General features: G+C 52.4%; 1 protein-coding gene across 1 annotated transcript in view; it reads right to left on the bottom strand.

Annotated features, from left to right (window-relative positions):
- Nucleotides 1-25,950, bottom strand: part of LOC144950934 (tudor domain-containing protein 3-like) — a 261,619-nt gene that overhangs the window by 14,573 nt on the left and 221,096 nt on the right. Inside the window, exon 10 of the mRNA XM_078881115.1 lies at nucleotides 13,273-13,434. Coding sequence (XP_078737241.1) covers nucleotides 13,273-13,434 — 162 coding nt within the window. The remainder of the gene's footprint in view (nucleotides 1-13,272; nucleotides 13,435-25,950) is intronic.

The following is a 25,950-nucleotide window of genomic DNA, read 5'->3' as shown; positions in this document are numbered from 1 at the left end:
CGTGTGTTCAGTGCGTGTGTGTGTGTGTGTGTCGTGTGTGTCGTGTGTTCAGTGCGTGTGTGTCGTGTGTTCAGTGCGTGTGTGTGTGTCGTGTGTTCAGTGCGTGTGTGTGTGTGTGTCGTGTGTTCAGTGTGTGTGTGTGTCGTGTGTGCGCGTGTGTGAGTGTGTGTCGTGTGTTCAGTGCGTGTGTGTGTGTGTGTTCAGTGCGTGTGTGTGTGCGTGTGTGTCGTGTGGCGTGTGTGTCGTGTGTCGTGTGTGCGCGTGTGTGTGCGTCGTGTGTTCAGTGCGTGTGTGTGTGTGCGTCGTGTGTTCCGTGCGTGTGTCGTGTGTGTGTGCGCGCGCGTGTGTGTGTGTGTGTTCAGTGTGTGTGTGTGTGTGTGTTCAGTGCGTGTGTGCGCGCGTGTGCGCGCGCGTGCGTGTGTGTGTGTGTGCGTTCAGTGTGTGTGCGCGCGTGCGTGTGTGTGTGTTCAGTGTGTGTGTGTGTGTTCAGTGTGTGTGTGTGTTCAGTGCGTGCGTCGTGTGTTCCGTGCGTGTGTCGTGTGTGTGTGTGTGTGCGCGTGCGTGTTCAGTGTGTGTGTGTGTGTGTCGTGCGTTCCATGAGTGTGTCGGGCGTACGTACACCATGCGTTTGTGTGTGCGTAGTGTGTTCAGTGCGTGTGTCGTGTGTGTGTGCGCGCGTGCGTGCGTGTGTGTGTGTCGTGTGTCGTGTGTGCGCGTGTGTGTGTGCGCGTGTGTGTTCAGTGTGTGTGTGTTCAGTGCGTGTGTGTGTGTTCAGTGTGTGTGTGTGCGCGTGTGTGTTCAGTGTGTGTGTGTTCAGTGCGTGTGTGTCGTGTGTCGTGTGTGCGCGTGTCGTGTGTTCAGTGCGTGTGTGTGTGCGCGTGTGTGTTCAGTGTGTGTGTGTGTTCAGTGCGTGTGTTCAGTGTGTGTGTGTGCGCGTGTGTGTTCAGTGTGTGTGTGTTCAGTGCGTGTGTGTCGTGTGTCGTGTGTGCGCGTGTGTGTGTGTCGTGTGTTCAGTGCGTGTGTGTGTGTGCGCGTCTGTGTTCAGTGTGTATGTGTTCAGTGCGTGTGTGTCGTGTGTGCGCGTGTGTGTGTGTGTGTCGTGTGTTCAGTGCGTGTGTGTTCAGTGTGTGTGTGTTCAGTGCGTGTGTCGTGTGTGTTCAGTGCGTGTGTGTGTGCGTCATGTGTTCAGTGTGTGTGTGCGTGGGTGCGTACGTACACCGTGTGTGTGTGCGTGCGTCGTGCGTTCAGTGCGTGTGTTTTTGCCGGCGAGGTCTTACGTATGCCATGTGTATGTTTCGTGTTGCGTGTGCATGCGTGTACATTGCGTGTTGCGTGTGCATGCATTGCGTGTTGCGTGTGCATGCGTGTGCGTTGCGTGTGAGTGTGGGGAGCGGCGGTGCAGTGGTTAGCGCTGCGCTACGAACCCGGCAAGCCGAGTTCGAGTCCCACTCACGGCCAACATCGGTGAGGAATATCTGAATCGATCCTGGGCCTCCCCGAGGTCGACTCAGCCTCAAATCAATACCAGGTGCGGTGTGTAATCATCTTCGCTGGGGAGACAAAGGCGGCCGGGCGTGGTGCTGGCCACCCCACCCCCTCGTTCGTGTACCGTGCCGGCCTTCACAGCACTTGCCCCTACAGTCTGTTAAGGCTATACGGGGGGTCTTTCTCTTTGTACGTATGTCCCATGCGCGTGTGTGTGTGTTGTAAGTCTGCGTGTTGAATTTCTTTTGCGCCGTACGTGGCTAACCGGAGGTGGCGAAAAACAAGGAATTGCTCTTAGATTTTTTTTCGTTAAAGTCACGTAGGTAAAAAAGTAAAAATAAATAAATAATAAAATATTAAAAATACACAAAAAAAAAATTAAATCAATTAAATCACGACGTTTCGGAGGCAACACAAGCTTCCTTCATCGGGTGTAACAAGGCACAGCAGCATAAATGTAGTGGACCTTCAAATCTAGAAGGGAATTGCTCATTCCACGCTTTTCGTCGTGTGCACTGTCCACACGTCGTGTGTGCGTGTGCGTGTGTGCGTGCGTGCGTGCGCGTGTGTGCGCGTGTGTGTGTGCGTGCGTGTGCGTGTGTCGTGCGTGCGTGTGCGTGCGTGTGCGAGTTTGCGTGCGTGCGTGCGCGTGCGTGCGTGTGCGTGCGTGCGCGTGCGTGAGTGTGCGAATGGGGAGCGGTAGTGTAGCGTTTAGCGCGCTGCGCTATGAACCTGGCGACCCGGGTTCGATTCCCGCTCACGGCCAACACCAGTGACGATTATCTGAACCGGTCCTGGGTCTCCCCTAGGTCGACTCAGCCTTAAATGAGTACCTGGCGCGGTGTGTAAACATCGCTACTGGGGAGACAAAGGCGGTCGGGCGTGGTGCTGGCCACCCACCCCCTCGTTCGTGTACCGTTCCGGCCTTCAAAGGTGCTCGCTAACAGCACTTGCCCCTACAGTCTGTTAAGGCTATACGGGGGATCTTTGTGCGTTTGCTTTTCCATCGTGGCCACGCCGAGTTTCAAGTGCGAGGGGAGCGACTTTCACGCTCGGTTCGATGGCACCGCAGGTGCGAGGGAAAGATGGAAATCTCTTGGCAAAATCCATCTCCCGATGGATCCTTGTGGGCTCAACGGCCACACCCATTGGTATCAGAATTGGGTTTTCCCTTCCTGGCAATGAATCAGTTTCGATTTAAAGCTTCTTACGTGACTGCAGGGATTCATCTTCTCGGTTCTTTCGGTAAAGTCACGTAGAATGGAAATAATAAAATAATAAAAATAAAACATAATAACATTTCCATTTAAAGCTTTCGTGACTGCAGGGATTCATCTTCTTGGTTCTTTCGGTAAAGTCACGTAGAATGGAAATAAAAAAATAATAAAAATAAAACATAATAAAATTTCCATTTAAAGCTTTCGTGACTGCAGGGATTCATCTTCTCGGTTCTTTCGGTAAAGTCACGTAGAATGGAAGTAATAAAATAATAAAAATAAAACAAAATAATTCTCACGACGTTTCGGCCACAACGCAAGCAGCCGTCCTCAGGTGAAGACCAGGTCTGTCGGAAAGACAGTCATTCAGACGTCTCATTCAGACCCCACCCCACCCCACAACGCCGCCTTCACTGCCATCCAAAAACGTCACCAGCAGCAGCAGAAGCCGCGGATTTCCGTAGCGGGACAGGGTTTGTGGCTGGGGGGGGGCCGTGGACGTAGACTTCCAGCCCGGCTTCAAAGTCGCGTTCTCGCTGCGGGGTTCTCATCGCAAAGTCTTCAGTTTTTTGTTATTTTTAAATCCTTTATATTAAGTTCGCTTGCTTGCTTGCTTGCGCGCTTACGACCGTGCAAATCTTTCGGTCGTTTTTTAACCCACTTCCCGTGATCCAATCGAGCTGACATTTTGCACACAGACTCGTTGTGCGTGACCATTTTTTTTCGTGAAATTTTTTTCCAAAATTTTACACTTTTTAGGATTTTTTTTTTTTTATATGTAATTACCAATTGCTTAATGGTGGCAGGCAATCATCTGACCCATAGGTGGCAGCCATCTCAAGCCAGAGGACGAGAGGACTCTAGCCGCCACGCATATAAAGGATTTATAGTGAAACACTTTGTTCTTACAGGTTAATTTTTCCTCTCTCACCCTCTTTCTCTAAACTCGTACTTACTTGCAAGCGGGGAGAATCACGATCTCGCCTCTCGGAGCTGCACAGACCCCCCCCTCCCTCCCCTCGCCCCCCGCAGCGCGCTCGCATTCTAAATCGTTTTTTTTGTTGGTTTTCCTTTTAATGCCTTGCTTCGTATCAGGGAGGCTGCTTGCTGCTGCTGCTGCTGCTATTGCTGCTGGCAAAGAGAGACAGAGAGAGATTCAAATATCTGAGATGAAAGTTGCATTGATATTCCGCTGGCCCACAGAACAGAAGCGGAATGGGGAGAAATCCGATGATCTGTGAAGCTCTTTGGCAACAGATGTTCGGTAGGTGGGCACGGGGCTCAGAAAGGTACCACCACCACAACCACCAGCACCACAACAGCAACAACTACAAGCAAGTATAACCCGTAAAAACAAAGTTTTTCACTATAAATCCTTTATATGCGTGGCAGCGGTTTTATTTTATTATTCATTTCTGTTTTTCTTGAGTAAGAGTTTCATTTTTATCACATTGGTATTTAAAATTAAATAAGAAAAAAAAATTCCTAAACAGTGGAAAATTTGGGAAATTTTTTTTCACGAAAATTAATTGTCACGCACAACGAGTCTGTGTGCAAAATGTCAGCTCGATTGGATCACGGGAAGTGGGTTAAAAAATGACCGAAAGATTTGCGCGGTCGTAAGCAAGCAAGCAAGCACGCAAGCACGCAAGCAAGCGAACTTAATATAAAGGATTTAATAAGTATAACCCGTAAAAACAAAGTTTTTCACTATAAATCCTTTATATGCGTGGCAGCGAACTTAATATAAAATATTTAAAAATATATTCGCCTGTGGAGGACGCGGGGATCGATCCCGCGACCTTTGGCATGGGAAGCGAGGGCGCTACCAACTGCGCTACTCCGCCACGGCCTGTGGAGGGGTTACGCTCTGGGCTCTTACACTCTGACGTTCAGCCAAAGCCATGAATGCGTTATATTTGAATATATGTAAAATATTATTTTTTTTGCCTAAAAAGTGTAAAATCTTGGGAATCTTTTTTCATGAACATTAATTGTCTCGCACAACGAGTCTGTGTGCAAAATGTCAGCTCCATTGGATCACGGGAAGTGGGTTAAAAAGCGACCGAAAGATTTGCACGGTCGTAAGCAAGCAAGCAAGCAAGTGAACTTAATATAAAGGATTTAAAAACGATTGGCGTGCAAACTATAGGAGAGATCAGCGAATCGCTCTGCATGAGTGAATTTAAACTAAACTCATTATTTTTATTTTACCAGGTAAGGCCTACTGAGTCATTACCTGTTTGTTTCAGAAGCGAACTGGCCTCAAGCGATAGCGCAACGAAGCGTAGTTACTTTAGTTGAACTGTTTTCGCACCGTACGTAGCCAAACGTGCTAATCAGAGGTGCAGTGTTGAGTCTATGGGTAGTGTTGAGTCTATGGGCAGTGTTGAGTCTATGGGCAGTGTTGAGTCTATGGGCAGTGTTGAGTCTATGGGTAGTGTTGAGTCTATGGGCAGTGTTGAGTCTATGGGCAGTGTTGAGTCTATGGATAGTGTTGAGTCTATGGGTAGTGTTGAGTCTATGGGTAGTGTTGAGTCTATGGATAGTGTTGAGTCTATGGGCAGTGTTGAGTCTATGGGTAGTGTTGAGTCTATGGATAGTGTTGAGTCTATGGGTAGTGTTGAGTCTATGGGTAGTGTTGAGTCTATGGATAGTGTTGAGTCTATGGGTGGTGTTGATTCTATGGGCAGTGTTGAGTCTATGGGCAGTGTTGAGTCTATGGGCAGTGTTGAGTCTATGGGTAGTGTTGAGTCTATGGGTAGTGTTGAGTCTATGGGCAGTGTTGAGTCTATGGGTGGTGTTGAGTCTATGGGTAGTGTTGAGTCTATGGGCAGTGTTGAGTCTATGGGCAGTGTTGAGTCTATGGGCAGTGTTGAGTCTATGGGCAGTGTTGAGTCTATGGGCAGTGTTGAGTCTATGGGTAGTGTTAGTCTATGGGTAGTGTTGAGTCTATGGGCAGTGTTGAGTCTATGGGCAGTGTTGAGTCTATGGGCAGTGTTGAGTCTATGGGTAGTGTTAGTCTATGGGCAGTGTTGAGTCTATGGGCAGTGTTGAGTCTATGGGTAGTGTTGAGTCTATGGGCAGTGTTGAGTCTATGGGCAGTGTTGAGTCTATGGGTAGTGTTGAGTCTATGGGTAGTGTTGAGTCTATGGGCAGTGTTGAGTCTATGGGCAGTGTTGAGTCTATGGTGCAGTGATGAGTCTATGGGCAGTGTTGAGTCTATGGGTAGTGTTGAGTCTATGGGCAGTGTTGAGTCTATGGGCAGTGTTGAGTCTATGGGTAGTGTTGAGTCTATGGTGCAGTGATGAGTCTATGGGTAGTGTTGAGTCTATGGGTAGTGTTGAGTCTATGGGCAGTGTTGAGTCTATGGGCAGTGTTGAGTCTATGGGTAGTGTTGAGTCTATGGGTAGTGTTGAGTCTATGGGTAGTGTTGAGTCTATGGGTAGTGTTGAGTCTATGGGCAGTGTTGAGTCTACGGGCAGTGTTGAGTCTATGGGTAGTGTTGGGTCTATGGGCAGTGTTGAGTCTATGGGCAGTGTTGAGTCTATGGGCAGTGTTGAGTCTATGGGTAGTGTTGAGTCTATGGGTAGTGTTGAGTCTATGGGCAGTGTTGAGTCTATGGGCAGTGTTGAGTCTATGGGCAGTGTTGAGTCTATGGGCAGTGTAAGTCCATGGGTAGTGTTGAGTCTATGGGCAGTGTTGAGTCTATGGGCAGTGTTGAGTCTATGGGTAGTGTTGAGTCTATGGGCAGTGTTGAGTCTATGGGCAGTGTTGAGTCTATGGGTAGTGTTGAGTCTATGGGCAGTGTTGAGTCTATGGGTAGTGTTGAGTCTATGGGCAGTGTTGAGTCTATGGGCAGTGTTGAGTCTATGGGTAGTGTTGAGTCTATGGGCAGTGTTGAGTCTACGGGCAGTGTTGAGTCTATGGGCAGTGTTGAGTCTATGGGCAGTGTAAGTCCATGGGTAGTGTTGAGTCTATGGGCAGTGTTGAGTCTATGGGCAGTGTAAGTCTATGGGCAGTGTTGAGTCTATGGGCAGTGTTGAGTCTACGGGCAGTGTTGAGTCTATGGGCAGTGTTGAGTCTATGGGCAGTGTTGAGTCTATGGGTAGTGTTGAGTCTACGGGTAGTGTTGAGTCTATGGGTAGTGTTGAGTCTATGGTGCAGTGTTGAGTCTATGGGCAGTGTTGAGTCTATGGGCAGTGTAAGTCCATGGGTAGTGTTGAGTCTATGGGCAGTGTTGAGTCTATGGGCAGTGTAAGTCCATGGGTAGTGTTGAGTCTATGGGCAGTGTTGAGTCTATGGGCAGTGTAAGTCTATGGGCAGTGTTGAGTCTATGGGCAGTGTTGAGTCTACGGGCAGTGTTGAGTCTATGGGCAGTGTTGAGTCTATGGGCAGTGTTGAGTCTATGGGTAGTGTTGAGTCTACGGGTAGTGTTGAGTCTATGGGTAGTGTTGAGTCTATGGTGCAGTGTTGAGTCTATGGGCAGTGTTGAGTCTATGGGCAGTGTAAGTCCATGGGTAGTGTTGAGTCTATGGGCAGTGTTGAGTCTATGGGCAGTGTAAGTCTATGGGTAGTGTTGAGTCTATGGGCAGTGTTGAGTCTATGGGTAGTGTTGAGTCTATGGGCAGTGTTGAGTCTATGGGCAGTGTAAGTCCATGGGTAGTGTTGAGTCTATGGGCAGTGTTGAGTCTATGGGCAGTGTAAGTCTATGGGTAGTGTTGAGTCTATGGGCAGTGTTGAGTCTATGGGTAGTGTAAGTCTATGGGTAGTGTTGAGTCTATGGGCAGTACGTACGTAGCCAACAGTACTGATCGGAGTTGCTTCCAGACTGGAGCAATCACACTTCTTGTTGACGCACCACTCCCCCCGCCCCCCCACACAACTTAACATCTGTGATGAAGAGCTTCATAGCTCATCGGATTCACCGTTCCAGCTCTCAGCAACGGCTCCGCGCTTTCTGACACGCAAGTCTGTCAAATTCATTTACGTTTTAAAATCGGGCCGTGGATACACGAAAGCTGGAACAACCACATTAATTTCCTACCAACCCCATTCAAAGGCAAGCAGGCGACAAGACTCTTTGGTTTAAAAGATAAAATAAAATAAGAATGCGAACAACTAAATTAAATCACGACGTTTCGAATATACACGCCACAGTAATTCTGCCGGAGCAGCCACTCCTGATGACGGAGGCTTGTGTTGCCTTCGAAACGTCGTGAATTTAACTTGATTGTTTTCATCTTCTTGGTTCTTTCGGTAAAGTCACGTAGAAGGGAAGTAATAAAATAATAATGAGAATAATGTTGTATTATTTTATTATTTCATTACTTCCCTTCTACGTGACTTTACCGAAAGAACCAAGAAGATGAATCCCTGCAGTCACGAAAGTTTGAAATCGAAATTTTATTATGTTTTATTTTTTTATTATTTTATTGATTCCATTCTACGTGACTTTACCGAAAGAACCAAGAAGATGAATCCCTGCAGTCACGAAAGCTTTAAATCGAAATTTTATAATGTTTTATTTTTATTATTTTATTATTTCCATTCTACGTGACTTTACCGAAAGAACCAAGAAGATGAATCCATGCAGTCACGAAAGCTTTAAATCGAAATTTTATTATGTTTTATTTTTATTATTTTATTATTTCCCTTCTACGTGACTTTACCGAAAGAACCAAGAAGATGAATCCCTGCAGTCACGAAAGCTTTACATCGAAATTTTATGATGTTTTATTTTCATTATTTTATTATTTCCCTTCTACGTGACTTTACCGAAAAAACCACAGAGCGTGGATCCTTGCAGTCGCTAAAACTTAAAATCTAGCATCAGGCTACACGAGTTAAGCGCGCGATGTAAATGACACGGCGTTTGTCTCTTTGTCGATATCTCATTGATGTACGCCGCGGTGAACACCCCTCCGATAAAACCACAAAATCTGGCCTTTAAATTGTCCATCATTCAGCTTTTAGGCGACATTCCCACTCACGCATTTTTCTTTCCGTGTCACGCGTGCGACAGCGGGATAATGGCGCGCGTAATTCTTTAAATCATCGTCGTCGTCGTCGTCGTCGTCGCCTGCCTTACCGAACGAAAGGATGGTTGGGGTACGGGGCATTTCGTTTAGACGCGGAGGAAGTGTGTTAAAACAGCTGCGCTAATTGCTCTGCAAGCATCTGTTCTTACGCTTCTTTCACGACGTCCACGTTCATTCCATCCATCAAACCGGCGAGAAGGTGGTCGTTATCTTCTTGGTTCTTTCGGTAAAGTCACGTAGAAGGGAAGTAATAAAATAACAAAAATAAAACATAATAAAATAACAAAAATAAAACATAATAAAATTTCGATTTAAATCTTCTTTCGTGACTGCAGGGATTCATCTTCTTGGTTCTTTCGGTAAAGTCACGTAGAAGGGAAGTAATAAAATAATAAAAATAAAACAATCAAATTTTGATTTAAAGCTTTCGTGACTGCAGGGATTCATCTTCTTGGTTCTTTCGGTAAAGTCACGTAGAAGGGAAGAAATAAAATAATAAAAATAAAACATGATAAAGTAATTCTCACGACTTTTCGGCCACAATGCAAGCAGCCGTCCTCAGGTGAAGAATGAATTATTTTATTATATTTTATTTTCATCATTTTATTACTTCCCTTCTACGTGACTTTACCGAAAGAACCAAGAAGATGAATCCCTGCAGTCACGAAAGCTTTACATCGAAATTTTATTATGTTTTATTTTCATTATTTTATTATTTCCCTTCTACGTGACTTTACCGAAAGAACCAAGAAGATGAATCCCTGCAGTCACGAAAGCTTTACATCGAAAGGTGGTCGTTACACCTTTTAAAACGATCTAAATAGGTGTTTTTTTTAAAATCCTTTATATTAAGTTCACTTGCTTGCGCGCTTACGACCGTGCAAATCTTTCGGTCGTTTTTTAACCCACTCCAATCGAGCTGACATTTTGCACACAGACTCGTTGTGCGTGACAATTTATTCTCGTGAAAATTTTTCCCCAAAATTTTCCACTTTTTAGGATTTTTTTTTTACATTCAATTTAAAATACCAATGTGATAAAAATGAAACTCTTACTCAAGAAAAACAGAAATGAATAATAAAATAAAACGGATGCCACGCATATAAAGGATTTATAGTGAAAAATTTGTTTTTACGGGTTAATTTTTTTGTTGCTTTCTTTCGCCGGATAATTCCCATTGAGCGACGCGGCTCTTTTTCAGGAGCGCTCCGACTGTCACGAACGATCGCTCAACGAAGCGGACGATCACCGTCGCGTGGAAATTTACGGCAGCGGCCAAATATTCTGAACGCGTGACGTCGGATTCTGAATGCGGAGGGGCTGAACGGGAGGCACCCGGAGAAAAATCCACGCGACCACGGGGATAGAGAGACACGCAAACTCCAAATATACAGCAGGCGTCGTCAGGGTCGGGATCGAACCCACGACCACCTGCATACCAGGCGAGGTAGTTAACATCTCCTAGCCACCGTGATGATGAGAGAGAGAGAGACACGCAGACTCCAAATATACAGCAGCAGGCGTCAGGGTCAGGATCGAACCCACGACCTCCTGTGTACCAGGCGAGGTAGTTAACATCTCCTAGCCACAGTGATGATGATACTGAGAGAGAGACACGCAAACTCCAAATACACAGCAAGTGTCAGGGTCGGGATCGAGCCCACGACCTCCTGCATACCAGGCGAGGTAGTCAACATCTCCTAGCCACCGTGATGATGATGAGAGAGAGAGAGACACGCAAACTCTAAATACACAGCAGGCGTCAACAAGGGTTGGGATTAAACCCACGACCTCCTGTATACCAGGCGAGAATTCCCGCTGAATTGTAAATCGTCCTTAACGAGAAGTTTGTGAACTTAAAGGGACGAGGAATAGCGTTCAAACGCGAGCAGTCATCGGCTCTGATGGGGGGGGGGGGGGGGGTACGGTGAAAATAAATAGATGCGGTGTGAAATCCGGGTGAAGAGTAACACGCGTGTTCACACGCATGTACGCACACACATGTACGCACACACACGCGCACGCTCACTCACTCACTTACCTGCTCAGCCACTCACTCACCGACTTGCTCACTCTCTCACTCACCCACTCACTCAACTGCTCACCCACTCACTCACTCAACCACTTGCTCACTCTCTCACTCACCCACTCACTCACCTGCTCACCCATTCACTCACTCACTCACCCACTTGCTCACTCTCTCACTCACCCACTCACTCAACTGCTCACCACCACTCACTCACTCACTCACTCACTCACTCACTCACCCACTTGCTCACTCTCTCACTCACCCACTCACTCACCTGCTCACCCATTCACTCACTCACTCACTCACTCACCCACTTGCTCACTCTCTCACTCACCCACTCACTCAACTGCTCACCCACTTACTCACTCACTCACCCACTTGCTCACTCTCTCACTCACCCACTCACTCACCTGCTCACCCATTCACTCACTCACTCACTCACTCACTCACCCACTTGCTCACTCTCTCACTCACCCACTCACTCAACTGCTCACCCACTTACTCACTCACTCACCCACTTGCTCACTCTCTCACTCACCCACTCACTCACCTGCTCACCCATTCACTCACTCACTCACTCAACCACTTGCTCATTCTCTCACTCACCCACTCACTCACCTTCTCACCCACTTACTCACTCACTCAGTCACCCACTCACTCAGTCACCCACTTACTCGCTCCCTCGCTCTCTCACTCGCCCCACCCACCCGCTCACTCACCCTCTCACTCGCCCCACCCACCCGCTCACTCACCCTCTCACTCGCCCAACTCACTCTCTCACTCACCCACTCACTCACCTGCTCACCCATTCACTCACTCACTCACTCAACCACTTGCTCATTCTCTCACTCACCCACTCACTCACCTTCTCACCCACTTACTCACTCACTCAGTCACCCACTCACTCAGTCACCCACTCACTCGCTCCCTCGCTCTCTCACTCGCCCCACCCACCCGCTCACTCACCCTCTCACTCGCCCCACCCACCCGCTCACTCACCCTCTCACTCGCCCAACTCGCTCTCTCACTCGCTCACTCACTCTCTCACCCGCTCACTCACTCTCTCACTGACTCTCTCACTCGCCCACTCACTCTCTCACCCGCTCACTCACTCTCTCACTCACCCCACCCACCCACCCGCTCGCACGCTCACTCGCTCTCTCACTTACCCCACCCACCCGCTCACTCACTCTCTCACCCACCCGCACGCTCACCCGCTCACGCACCCTCTCACTCTCTCACTCGCCCCGCTCACTCACTCTCTCACTGACTCTCTCACTCACTCTCTCACCCTCTCACTCGCTCACTCACTCTCTCACTCACTCTCTCACCCGCTCCGCTCACTCACTCTCTCACTCGCCCCGCTCACTCACTCTTTCACCCTCTAACTCTCTCACTCACTCTCTCACCCTCTCACTCGCTCACTCACTCTCTCACTCACTCTCTCACCCGCTCACTCACTCTCTCACCCGCTCACGCACCCTCTCACTCTCTCACTCGCCCCGCTCACTCACTCTCTCACTGACTCTCTCACTCACTCTTTCACCCTCTCACTCTCTCACTCACTCTCTCACCCTCTCACCCTCTCACCCTCTCACTCGCTCACTCACTCTCTCACTCACTCTCTCACCCGCTCACTCACTCTCTCACCCGCTCACCCGCCCTCTCACTCACTCTCTCGCCCGCTCACTCACTCTCTCACCCGCTCACTCACTCTCTCACCCACCCTCTCACTCACTCTCTCACCCGCTCACTCACTCTGTCACCCGCTCACTCACTCTGTCACCCACCCTCTCCCTCTCTCACTCGCCCGCTCACTCACTCTCTCACCCGCTCACTCACTCTCTCACCCGCTCACTCACCCTCTCACCCGATCACTCACTCTGTCACCCGCTCACTCACTCTGTCACCCACCCTCTCCCTCTCTCACTCGCCCGCTCACTCACTCTCTCACCCGCTCACTCACTCTGTCACCCACCGTCTCCCTCTCTCACTCGCCCGCTCACTCACTCTCTCACCCGCTCACTCACTCTGTCACCCACCCTCTCCCTCTCTCACTAGCCCGCTCACTCACTCTCTCACCCGCTCACTCACTCTCCCGCCCGCTCACTCACTCTCTCACCCGCTCACTCACTCTGTCACCCACCCTCTCCCTCTCTCACTCGCCCGCTCACTCACTCTCTCACCCTCTCACTCACTCTCTCGCCCGCTCACTCACTCTCTCACCCGCTCACTCACTCTGTCACCCACCCTCTCCCTCTTTCACTCACTCTCTCACCCGCTCACTCACTCTCTCACCCGCTCACTCACTCTGTCACCCACCCTCTCACTCACTCTCTCGCCCGCTCACTCACTCTCTCACCCGCTCACTCACTCTGTCACCCACCCTCTCCCTCTTTCACTCACTCTCTCACCCGCTCACTCACTCTCTCACCCGCTCACCCGCTCTCTCCCTCTCTCACTCGCCCCGCTCACTCACTCACTCGCCCCGCTCACTCACCGTCCAAGGACAGGGCCTCCATCTTGGGGTTGAGGAAGTCGAAGAGCGTGCTGGGAGCCGAGGGCCGCCCCCCGCCCGCCGCTCCCGGCGCGTCGTCGTCGCCCGTCGCCTCGCGGCGACCTCGGCCGCGACCTCGTGGTCGTCCGCCGAACCCCCCACGGTCTGCGAGCACACAAAGACAGCCCCCCCCCCCCCTCACGCTGCGTTAACACGCAAACTTTCAGAGCCAACCCACCACCATCCATCCAACCAAAACTTTTACCGGTGGCTGGGAGATGTGATGATGATGATGAGAGTGAGAGAGAGAGACACGCAAACTCCAAATATACAGCAGGTGTCAGGGTCAGGATTGAACCCACGACCTCCTGCACACCAGGCGAGGTAGTTAACATCTCCTAGCCACTGTGATGATGATGATGAGAGAGAGAGACACGCAAACTCCAAATATACAGCAGCGTCAGGGTCAGGATCGAACCCACGACCTCCTGTATACCAGGCGAGGTAGTTAACATCTTTGTGTACACCAAGAAACAAACGGATTTTTAGAAGCAGAAGAGAAGGAGGCCATTGGACGTCACATGGGAAGAGGCGCCGTGATAGTGAGATGTTAACTACCTCGCCTGGTACACAGGAGGTCGTGGGTTCGATCCTGACCCTGACGCCTGCTGCTGTATATTTGGAGTCTGCGTGTCTCTCTCTCTCCCCGTAGTCTTCTGCGTCTCGTGACGTTATCACCTCAGTCCAATCTCGCGTGACGTCATGCCGGTGTGCGTCACAGACACAGACAAAGATCCCCCCTATAGCCTTAACAGACTGTAGGGGCAAGTGCTGTTAGCGAGCTCCTACGAAGGCCGGCACGGCACACGAGGTGTTGGGTGACCAGCACCCACGCCCGGCCGCCTTTGTCTCCCCAGTGGCGATGTTTTACACACCGCACCCGGGAACTGATTTTAGGCCGAGTCAACCTAAAGGAGGCCCAGATAATCGTCAGCGGGTGTCGGCCGCGAGCGGGAATCGAACTCGGGTCGCCGGGTTCGTAGCGCGGCTCGGCGCTAACCACTACACCCACCGCTCCCCACGGATGGCGCGGAATCGCACGTGAAGACGCAACGCGGTGTGGTAAAAAATTTAACCCGTAAAAACAAAGTTTTTCACTATAAATCCTTTATATGCGTGGCGGCTAAAGTCCTCTCGTCCTCTGGCTTGAGATGGCTGCCACCTATGGGTCAGATGATTGCCTGCCACCATTAAGCAATTGGAAATTAAATATTTAAATTTTTTTCCCTAAAAAGTGTAAAATTTTTGGAAAAATTTTTCACGAAAATTAATTGTCACGCACAACGAGTCTGTGTGCAAAATGTCAGCTCGATTGGATCACGGGAAGTGGGTTAAAAAAACGACCGAAAGATTTGCACGGTCGTAAGCAAGCAAGCAAGGACGCAAGCACGCAAGCACGCAAGCAAGTGAACTTAATATAAAGGATTTAAAAACCGGCGACAGGATGCCGAGCTGGCTGGTGGGGGTGGTAAACACATAAATAACGCTCGGCTCAGCGAGCGAGCGAGCTAGCTAGAGAGCCTTCCCAGCTGCTTTCAAAGTTTCTTGGGCATTTCTCATTCAGCGGAAAAGTGAGCGGAGCCCCAGCTATGCTCAGAACGTTTAAAGCTTCGCCGTTGCATCGTCGTCCGCGTCTTCATCGCCGAAGACTCGCGTAGAGACCCGTAGACTCGCATAGAAACCCGTAGACTCACACAGAGACCCGTAGACTCGCATAGAGACCCGTAGACTCGCGCAGAGACCCGTAGACTCGCACAGAGACCCATCGACTCACACAGAGGCCCATAGACACACGCAGAGACCCATAGACTCACACAGAGAGCCAGAGACTCACACAGAGACCCATAGACTCGCATAGAGACACATAGACTCACACAGAGACCCGTAGACTCGCACAGAGACCCGTAGACTAACAGAGACCCGTAGACTCACATAGAGACACATAGACTCACACCGAGACCCGTAGACTCACACAGAGACCCGTAGACTCACACAAAGACCCATAGACTCACACAGAGACCCGTAGACTTACACAGAGACCCGCAGACTCAACACAGAGACCCATAGACTCACACAGAGACCTGTAGACTCACACAGAGACCCATAGACTCACACAGAGACCCATAGACTCACACAGAGACCCATAGACTCACACAGAGACCCATAGACTCACACAGAGACCCACAGACTGACACAGAGACCTGTAGACTCACACAAAGACCCATAGACTCACACAGAGACCCATAGACTCACACAGAGACCCGTAGACTCACACAGAGACCCATAGACTCACACAGAGACCCATAGACTCACACAGAGACCCATAGACTCACACAGTGACCCACAGACTCACACAGAGACCAATAGACTCACACAGAGACCCATAGACTCACACAGAGACCCATAGACTGCCACAGAGACCCACAGACTGACACAGAGACCTGTAGACTCACACAAAGACCCATAGACTCACACAGAGACCCATAGACTCACACAGAGACCCGTAGACTCACACAGAGACCCATAGACTCACACAGAGACCCATAGACTCACACAGAGACCCATAGACTCACACAGTGACCCACAGACTCACACAGAGACCAATAGACTCACACAGAGACCCATAGACTCACACAGAGACCCATAGACTCACACAGAGACCCACAGACTGACACAGAGACCTGTAGACTCACACAAAGACCCATAGACTCACACAGAGACCCATAGACTCACACAGAGACCCGTAGACTCACACAGAGACCCATAGACTCACACAGAGACCCATAGACTCACACAGAGACCCATAGACTCACACAGTGACCCACAGACTCACACAAAGACCAATAGACTCACACAGAGACCAATAGACTCACGCATCGGGGGGAGGGGGGTGGGTTGAGAAGTGAAGAGGAATAATAAACAATAATAAAACAGTCATCAACTGCTCGCCATCAGGACGCTAATGGGCTCCGCCGAGCGAGAGGCAGTCTGCCTTCTAATGACTCGGCCACGATTCCTCGCCAACATGCAGAGCGCTCCTGTTCTCAGAACAGCTTGCCTGCACAGGGCGCAGCAGTAGCAGCAGTAGTAGTAGCAGCAGTAGCAGCAGCAGTAACAACAGCAGCAGCAGTAGCAGCAGCAGTAGTTGCAGCAATAGCAGTAGTAGCAGCAGCAGTAGCAGCAGCAGTAGCAGCAGCAGTAGCAGCAGCAGTAGTTGCAGCAATAGCAGTAGTAGCAGCAGCAGTAGCAGCAGCAGTAGCAGCAGCAGTAGCAGCAGCAGTAGCAGCAGCAGCTGTAGCAGCAGCAGTAGTAGCAGCAGTAGTAGTAGCAGCAGTAGCAGCAGTAACAACAGCATCAGCAGCAGCAGGGAGGGGAGCGGCAGCGGTGCGCTCGTTAATTCTGGTGCCACGGCTTCTCATTGTTCTCCAATTAAAAAAAATATATTTACAAAAAAAAACCCTCTAACGGGCGATCGTTAAAACAATTGGTGATGAGCACCGCAACTCAGCCAGCCCGAGGAGGAGGAGGACTTCTCTTAACGACCCTCTAGTGCCGACTGCCCCGGTGTCAACGCCTGGCACAGCGGAATGACGCGTCAGTCGGTCGGACTGATGAACGGGACAGCTGTGTTACAGAGACAGATCAAGCGCGGAGCTCACGGACACACACCGCACACACACACCGCAACTCAGCCAGCCAGAGGAGGAGGACTTCTCTTAACGACCGTCTAGTGCCGACTGCCTCGGTGCCAACGCCTGGCACAGTGGAATGACGCGTCAGTCGGTCGGACTGATGAACGGGACAGCTGTGTTACAGAGACAGATCAATACGCGGGGCTCACGGACACACCACACACACGCACCGCAACTCAGCCAGCCAGAGGAGGAGGATTTCTCTTAACGACCCTCTAGTGCCGACTGCCCCGGTGTCAACGCCTGGCACAGCGGAATGACGCGTCAGTCGGTCGGACTGATGAACGGGACAGCTGTGTTACAGAGACAGATCAATACGCGGGGCTCACGGACACACCACACACACACACCGCAACTCAGCCAGCCAGAGGAGGACTTCTCTTAACGACCCTCCAGTGCCGACTGCCCCGGTGTCAACGCCTGGCACAGCGGAATGACGCGTCAGTCGGTCAGACTGATGAACGGGACAGCTCTGTTACAGAGACAGATCAAGCGCGGAGCTCACGGACACACACCGCACACACACACCGCAACTCAGCCAGCCAGAGGAGGACTTCTCTTAACGACCCTCCAGTGCCGACTGCCCCGGTGTCAACGCCTGGCACAGCGGAATGACGCGTCGGTGGGTCGGACTGACGGGACGGGGCGGCTGTGTTACAGACACAGATCAAGCGCGGGGCTCACGGACACACACCGCCGCACTCGCTTAGATCAGTGTGTGTACGTCATCAGTACATCATCAGTGAGTGCACATCACAGCAGGTAACGATTCCGTCGCGGGTACATCTTCAATTTCGAACAAAGTAGCGAGGCCCCAACACAGTCTGTTGAAGGCTATACGGGGAAATCTTTGGTGTATTTTATTGTATGATAAAAATAAAGTATATACAGTAATCCCTCGCCACTTCGCGGTTCAAGTTTCGCGGCTTCGGTGCATCGCGGATTTTTCAAACTGATTTAAAGGCCTCATTATACCTGTGCAGTAACACCATCATTATCATCATCCATCATCACATTCATCGAACTGCAAAGGTCTGTCATCGTCGTCATTGTCATCGTCATCGTCGTCGTCGTCATTACTGGAGTCAAGTCTCAAGATACTACTGTCATTGGTGAGTGTAGAACACCATGATACGTATCGTATGAGAGAGAGAGAGAGTGAATGTATAATATTAAGGTTTTATAATTAAATAGATTTAAGTAAAATATATATATATAAGTATAAATATACATATTTTAAACATTATGGTACCCACACACACATATACGGAGATTCCTAGGGGGGCCAATAATCCTAATTCGCGGATTTTCACCCATCGCGACGGGGTTCCGGTCCCCATTAACCGCGATAAACGAGGGATCACTGTAGACGCACGCAAGTAATACATCGTATTAAGGCATCAGCGCCCGATGGAATGAGCGCACGATCGTTAACAATCATAAACGGCCACGACCTCTCCACTGCTGGATTTTAGGCTTTTGAACAAAGTCTCCGACCCTCGGGGAGCACAGAAGCACGGCACGAGGGGGGAGGGGGTGGGGGGGGGCTGGGGGGGGGGGGCTGGGAGTAGGGGGGGGGGCTGGGTGAGGGGGGGCGGCACTCCGGGGCGCGATCGCAGGGTAACGAGGCAGACCCACTCGCGACACGGCACGGGAGTAGCGCCGGCGGCGGTCAATATCTCATTTTGTGGTGAGCGCCACACGGAGTTGCGGTGCTGTGGGAAAGCCCAGACGGGGGCCGCTGTGTGGTTATCGCGGTTCGTGCATAGCCCACAAACCACACACACACCACACACACACACCACACACCACACAACCACACACACACACACCACACACACACACACCACACACACACACACCACACACACACACACACCACACACACCCCCCACACACCCCCCACACACCCCCCACACACCCCCCACACACCCCCCACACACCCCCCACACACCCCCCACACACCTCACACACCCCACACACCCCCAACACACCCTCCACACACACCCCACCCACCCCCCACAAACCCCACACACACTCCACACACCACACACACACCCCACACACCCCACACACCCCCAACACACACTCCACACACACCCCACCCACCCCCCACAAACCCCACACACACTCCACACACCCCCCACACACCGCACGCCCCACCGCCCACACCCCACCCACCCAACCACCCGCCCGCCACCTTCTACACCACGGCGCTAACGTGCGGATTAATGTCAAACGGGGCTCCGAGGGCCGCAGCGGATAACCAGAGTGGACCGCGCAGATAAACAAGGCGGGGCCGGGTCGTCAATATCAATTTGCAACTTCAGAAAGGGGCCGAAATGTGCAAACGCTCACGTTATTAAACCCCCGACGGGAAGCCAGCCGCTTTAATAGAGAGCCCACGGGTTACGGCGTGATTAATCAGAGGCTTGCTTGTCAATAATACTACTGATCATCAACACAATTCAAGGTGCCCCAACAGCCTAATCAGCTATGGGGGGGGGGGGAGGGTGGGTTTTCGGGGCAAGTGCGACAGCCCCTTTTCGAAACGGCCGTGGAAATTCCACATTCTCATGGCAGGCACCCGCACGAAGCGTCGTCATTGACCACACTCATCCCCGTCTCGACTGGCTACCCATCGCCAGTAGAGTCACGTACAAGACCGCCTGCCTCTGCCACAATGTCTTCACGTCCGCCTGCCCGCCGTAGCTTTCTTCACTACTGACAACTTGCAGCTCAGCACACGGCAGATGCCTTGCGCAGCGTGACTCACGACCTCCTCTTGATACCAAGATCCAGGATGGTCTTCGCGTCTCGGTGGCAGCCACAACAGTCTGGAACGCCGTCATCCCTCTGCACATTCGCAGCGTCACCCCAATCGCCTCCTTCAAGAGACACTTCAAAACTCACCTCTACAACCACGAGCTTTCGAGCGACTCTGAGCTCGGCTCCGCGCCTCTGAGATGCGGCCGCTACGTCTGCAAATTTGCGCGCGTTACAAATTGAACTATTGAATTTCGATTTAAAGCTTCTTTCGTGACTGCAGGGATTCATCTTCTTGGTTCTTTCGGCAAAGTCACGTAGAAGCCACAACGCAAGCAGCCGTCCTCAGGTGGAGAACAGCACTGTCGGAAAGACGTTAATTTTCCCTTGCATATCTGACTGCATGCCAGTCACGTGCGAAAGCACCCGCTGAATAAATACACGGCGGACGTAAAAGATCAACCCGGCATCGTTTGACAAAGTAGGTCCCCCAATTTGCCGCGAATGTTGTATTGTACAACAGCAGCAATCATCGCCCCCTCCTGCGGGACTCGAGCCACAAAGGTCACCCAGGCTCCAAAGGTCACTCAGCCCTCAAGGTCACCCAGGCTCCAAAGGTCACCCAGGCTCCAAAGGTCACACAGGCCCAAAGGTCACCCAGGCTCAAAGGTCATCCAGGCCCAAAGGTCACCCAGCTCCAAAGGTCACTCAGCCCCCAAGGTCACCCAGGCCCAAAGGTCACGCAGGCCCAAAGGTCACTCAGCCACCAAGGTCACCCAGGCTCCAAAGGTCACCCAGGCCCAAAGGTCAATCAGGCCCAAAGGTCACCCAGCTCCAAAGGTCACTCAGCCCCCAAGGTCACCCAGGCCCAAAGGTCACCCAGGCTCAAAGGTCATCCAGGCCCAAAGGTCACCCAGCTCCAAAGGTCACTCAGCCCCCAAGGTTACCCAGGCCCAAAGGTCACCCAGGCTCAAATGTCACCCAGGCCCAAAGGTCACTCAGCCACCAAGGTCACCCAGGCTCCAAAGGTCACCCAGGCCCAAAGGTCAATCAGGCCCAAAGGTCACCCATGCCCAAAGGTCACCCAGGCCCAAAGTTCACCCAGGCTCCAAAGGTCACCCAGCCCCCAAGGTCACCCAGGCCCAAAGGTCATCCAGGCTCCAAAGGTCACTCAGCCCTCAAGGTCACTCTTGCCAAGGAGACCCCTACACTGGTCTCTTTGAGCCCTCGCCCGCCGGTTACAAAAAAAAAACGATGGTAAAAGCTCTTGCTGCTGGACGGTTCGAGCCAATCTCATCGACCTCCGACCCCGCGCCACGAATCACGGATGTGACCGATCGCCTGCTGAGTCAACACGCCACGGTTGCTAGGAGATGTTGACTACCTCGCCCGCTACGCAGGAGGTCGTGGGTTCGATCCCAACCCTGACGATGCCTGCTGTTTATTTGGAGTTTGCGTGTATCTCTCTCTCTCATCATCATCACGGTGGCTAGGAGATGTTAACTACCTCGCCTGGTATACAGGAGGTCGTGGGTTCGATACCAACCCTGACGATGCCTGCTGCTGTATATTTGGAGTTTGCGCGTCTCTCTCTCTCTCCCCGTTATTTTCCCCTCCACACATTTCGAATCGACGGCACGCGCTTAAGAGTCTCTGCCTGCTGTGAATTTCCACGCCACGACGACGGAAAGCCGCCGCTTCGCCGAGCCACCATCGGCGACAGCCTGTGTCGCTTCTGTGAAAAAGAGCTACGCAGAAGCGGCTCAATGTGGGGGGGGGGATGCCCCTCAACCTGGTCAAATAACAAAAAAATTACGCGCAGAACCGTCAGTTACATTGTGCGGAACAACTCAGCCGCGCAACGTCTCCGGGCACCGGCGGTTGATTCGATGGCGCCGAGGGGGGGGGGGGGCGTGAGCGATGTATCCCGCCCGACGCAAGGCGCTAACGCCATCGATCGCACGGGCGCCGGGGAGCGCCGGGGATCGGCGTCGTCTCCCCGAGCCGGTCGGCCGGCGAGAGCGTCATGCTGCCGGTCATTATTTAAGCGCCGGATTTTTATTGGCAGCGCGCGTACGTACGTGTGCGTGCGTGCGCGCCTGCGCGTGTGTTTGACGCGTGTGTTTGACGCGTGTGTTTGACGCGTGTTTGACGCGTGTGTTTGGCGCGTGTGTTTGGCGCGTGTGTTTGGCGCGTGTGTTTGACGCGCGTATTTGGCGCGTGTGTTTGACGCGTGTGTTTGGCGCGTGTGTTTGACGCGTGTGTTTGACGCGCGTATTTGGCGCGTGTGTTTGACGCGTGTGTTTGACGCGTGTGTTTGACGCGTGTGTTTGGCGCGTGTGTTTGACGCGCGTATTTGGCGCGTGTGTTTGACGCGTGTGTTTGGCGCGTGTGTTTGACGCGTGTGTTTGGCGCGTGTGTTTGGCGCGTGTGTTTGACGCGCGTATTTGGCGCGTGTGTTTGACGCGTGTGTTTGACGCGCGTGTTTGACGCGTGTGTTTGACGCGTGTGTTTGGCGCGTGTGTTTGGCGCGTGTGTTTGGCGCGTGTGTTTGACGCGCGTATTTGGCGCGTGTGTTTGACGCGTGTGTTTGACGCGCGTGTTTGACGCGCGTGTTTGACGCGTGTGTTTGACGCGTGTGTTTGGCGCATGTGTTTGGCGCGTCTGTTTGACGCGCGTATTTGGCGCGCGTGTTTGACGCGCGTGTTTGACGCGTGTGTTTGACGCGCGTGTTTGACGCGTGTGTTTGACGCGTGTGTTTGACGCGTGTGTTTGACGCGTGTGTTTGGCGCGTGTGTTTGACGCGCGTATTTGGCGCGCGTGTTTGACGCGCGTGTTTGACGCGCGTGTTTGACGCGCGTGTTTGACGCGCGTGTTTGACGCGCGTGTTTGACGCGCGTGTTTGACGCGTGTGTTTGACGCGTGTGTTTGACGCGTGTGTTTGACGCGTGTGTTTGACGCGTGTGTTTGACGCGCGTGTTTGGCGCGCGTGTTTGACGCGCGTGTTTGACGCGCGTGTTTGACGCGTGTGTTTGACGCGCGTGTTTGACGCGCGTGTTTGACGCGTGTGTTTGACGCGTGTGTTTGACGCGTGTGTTTGACGCGTGTGTTTGACGCGTGTGTTTGACGCGCGTGTTTGACGCGCGTGTTTGACGCGTGTGTTTGACGCGTGTGTTTGACGCGCGTGTTTGACGCGCGTGTTTGACGCGCGTGTTTGACGCGTGTGTTTGGCGCGTGTGTTTGACGCGTGTGTTTGACGCGTGTGTTTGACGCGTGTGTTTGACGCGCGTGTTTGACGCGTGTGTTTGACGCGTGTGTTTGACGCGCGTATTTGGCGCGTGTGTTTGACGCGTGTGTTTGACGCGTGTGTTTGACGCGCGTGTTTGACGCGTGTGTTTGACGCGTGTGTTTGACGCGCGTGTTTGACGCGTGTGTTTGACGCGCGTGTTTGACGCGTGTGTTTGACGCGCGTGTTTGACGCGCGTGTTTGACGCGTGTGTTTGACGCGTGTGTTTGACGCGTGTGTTTGGCGCGTGTGTTTGACGCGTGTGTTTGACGCGTGTGTTTGACGCGTGTGTTTGGCGCGTGTGTTTGACGCGTGTGTTTGACGCGCGTGTTTGACGCGCGTGTTTGACGCGTGTGTTTGACGCGTGTGTTTGACGCGTGTGTTTGACGCGTGTGTTTGACGCGTGTGTTTGACGCGTGTGTTTGACGCGTGTGTTTGGCGCGTGTGTTTGACGCGCGTGTTTGACGCGCGTGTTTGACGCGCGTGTTTGACGCGTGTGTTTGACGCGTGTGTTTGACGCGCGTGTTTGACGCGCGTGTTTGGCGCGTGTGTTTGACGCGCGTGTTTGACGCGTGTGTTTGACGCGTGTGTTTGGCGCGTGTGTTTGACGCGCGTGTTTGACGCGTGTGTTTGACGCGTGTGTTTGGCGCGTGTGTTTGACGCGCGTGTTTGGCGCGTGTGTTTGACGCGCGTGTTTGACGCGCGTGTTTGACGCGTGTGTTTGACGCGTGTGTTTGGCGCGTGTGTTTGACGCGCGTGTTTGGCGCGTGTGTTTGACGCGCGTGTTTGACGCGCGTGTTTGGCGCGCGTGTTTGACGCGTGTGTTTGGCGCGTGTGTTTGACGCGCGTGTTTGACGCGCGTGTTTGACGCGCGTGTTTGACGCGTGTGTTTGACGCGTGTGTTTGACGCGCGTGTTTGACGCGCGTGTTTGACGCGTGTGTTTGACGCGTGTGTTTGACGCGTGCGTTTGACGCGTGCGTTTGACGCGTGTATTTGACGCGTGTGTTTGACGCGCGTATTTGGCGCGTGTGTTTGACGCGTGTGTTTGACGCGTGTGTTTGGCGCGTGTGTTTGACGCGCGTGTTTGACGCGCGTGTTTGACGCGTGTGTTTGACGCGTGTGTTTGACGCGTGTGTTTGACGCGTGTGTTTGACGCGTGTGTTTGACGCGTGTGTTTGGCGCGTGTGTTTGACGCGTGTGTTTGACGCGTGTGTTTGACGCGTGTTTGGCGCGTGTGTTTGACGCGTGTGTTTGACGCGTGTGTTTGACGCGTGTGTTTGACGCGTGTTTGGCGCGTGTGTTTGACGCGTGTGTTTGACGCGTGTGTTTGACGCGTGTGTTTGACGCGTGTGTTTGGCGCGTGTGTTTGACGCGTGTGTTTGACGCGTGTGTTTGACGCGTGTGTTTGACGCGTGTGTTTGACGCGTGTGTTTGACGCGTGTGTTTGACGCGTGTGTTTGACGCGTGTGTTTGACGCGTGTGTTTGACGCGTGTGTTTGACGCGTGTGTTTGACGCGTGTGTTTGGCGCGTGTGTTTGGCGCGTGTGTTTGGCGCGCGTGTTTGACGCGCGTGTTTGACGGGTGTGTTTGACGCGTGTGTTTGGCGCGTGTGTTTGACGCGTGTGTTTGACGCGTGTGTTTGGCGCGTGTGTTTGGCGCGTGTGTTTGACGCGCGTGTTTGACGCGCGTGTTTGGCGCGCGTGTTTGACGCGCGTATTTGGCGCGTGTGTTTGACGCGTGTGTTTGACGCGTGTGTTTGACGCGCGTGTTTGACGCGCGTGTTTGACGCGTGTGTTTGGCGCGTGTGTTTGACGCGTGTGTTTGACGCGTGTGTTTGACGCGCGTGTTTGACGCGCGTGTTTGACGCGTGTGTTTGGCGCGTGTGTTTGACGCGTGTGTTTGACGCGCGTGTTTGGCGCGTGTGTTTGACGCGTGTGTTTGACGCGCGTGTTTGACGCGCGTGTTTGACGCGTGTGTTTGACGCGTGTGTTTGGCGCGTGTGTTTGGCGCGTGTGTTTGACGCGTGTGTTTGGCGCGTGTGTTTGACGCGTGTGTTTGGCGCGTGTGTTTGGCGCGTGTGTTTGACGCGTGTGTTTGACGCGTGTGTTTGGCGCGTGTGTTTGGCGCGTGTGTTTGGCGCGTGTGTTTGGCGCGTGTGTTTGACGCGTGTGTTTGACGCGTGTGTTTGGCGCGTGTGTTTGGCGCGTGTGTTTGGCGCGTGTGTTTGGCGCGTGTGTTTGACGCGCGTGTTTGACGCGTGTGTTTGGCGCGTGTGTTTGGCGCGTGTGTTTGGCGCGTGTGTTTGACGCGTGTGTTTGACGCGTGTGTTTGACGCGTGTGTTTGGCGCGTGTGTTTGGCGCGTGTGTTTGGCGCGTGTGTTTGACGCGTGTGTTTGGCGCGTGTGTTTGGCGCGTGTGTTTGGCGCGTGTGTTTGGCGCGTGTGTTTGGCGCGTGTGTTTGACGCGTGTGTTTGGCGCGTGTGTTTGACGCGTGTGTTTGGCGCGTGTATTTGACGCGTGTATTTGACGCGCGTGTTTGACGCGTGTGTTTGGCGCGCGTGTTTGACGCGTGTGTTTGACGCGTGTGTTTGACGCGTGTGTTTGACGCGCGTGTTTGGCGCGCGTGTTTGGCGCGCGTGTTTGACGCGTGTGTTTGACGCGCGTGTTTGACGCGCGTGTTTGACGCGTGTGTTTGACGCGCGTGTTTGGCGCGTGTGTTTGACGCGCGTGTTTGACGCGTGTGTTTGACGCGCGTGTTTGGCGCGTGTGTTTGACGCGTGTGTTTGACGCGTGTGTTTGACGCGCGTGTTTGACGCGCGTGTTTGACGCGTGTGTTTGGCGCGTGTGTTTGGCGCGTGTGTTTGGCGCGTGTGTTT

Source organism: Lampetra fluviatilis, chromosome 60 (genome assembly GCF_964198595.1).
Source record: "Lampetra fluviatilis chromosome 60, kcLamFluv1.1, whole genome shotgun sequence".
In the NCBI taxonomy this organism is placed as follows: Eukaryota; Metazoa; Chordata; class Hyperoartia; order Petromyzontiformes; family Petromyzontidae; genus Lampetra; species Lampetra fluviatilis.
This window is presented reverse-complemented; position numbering and strand designations above follow the sequence as displayed.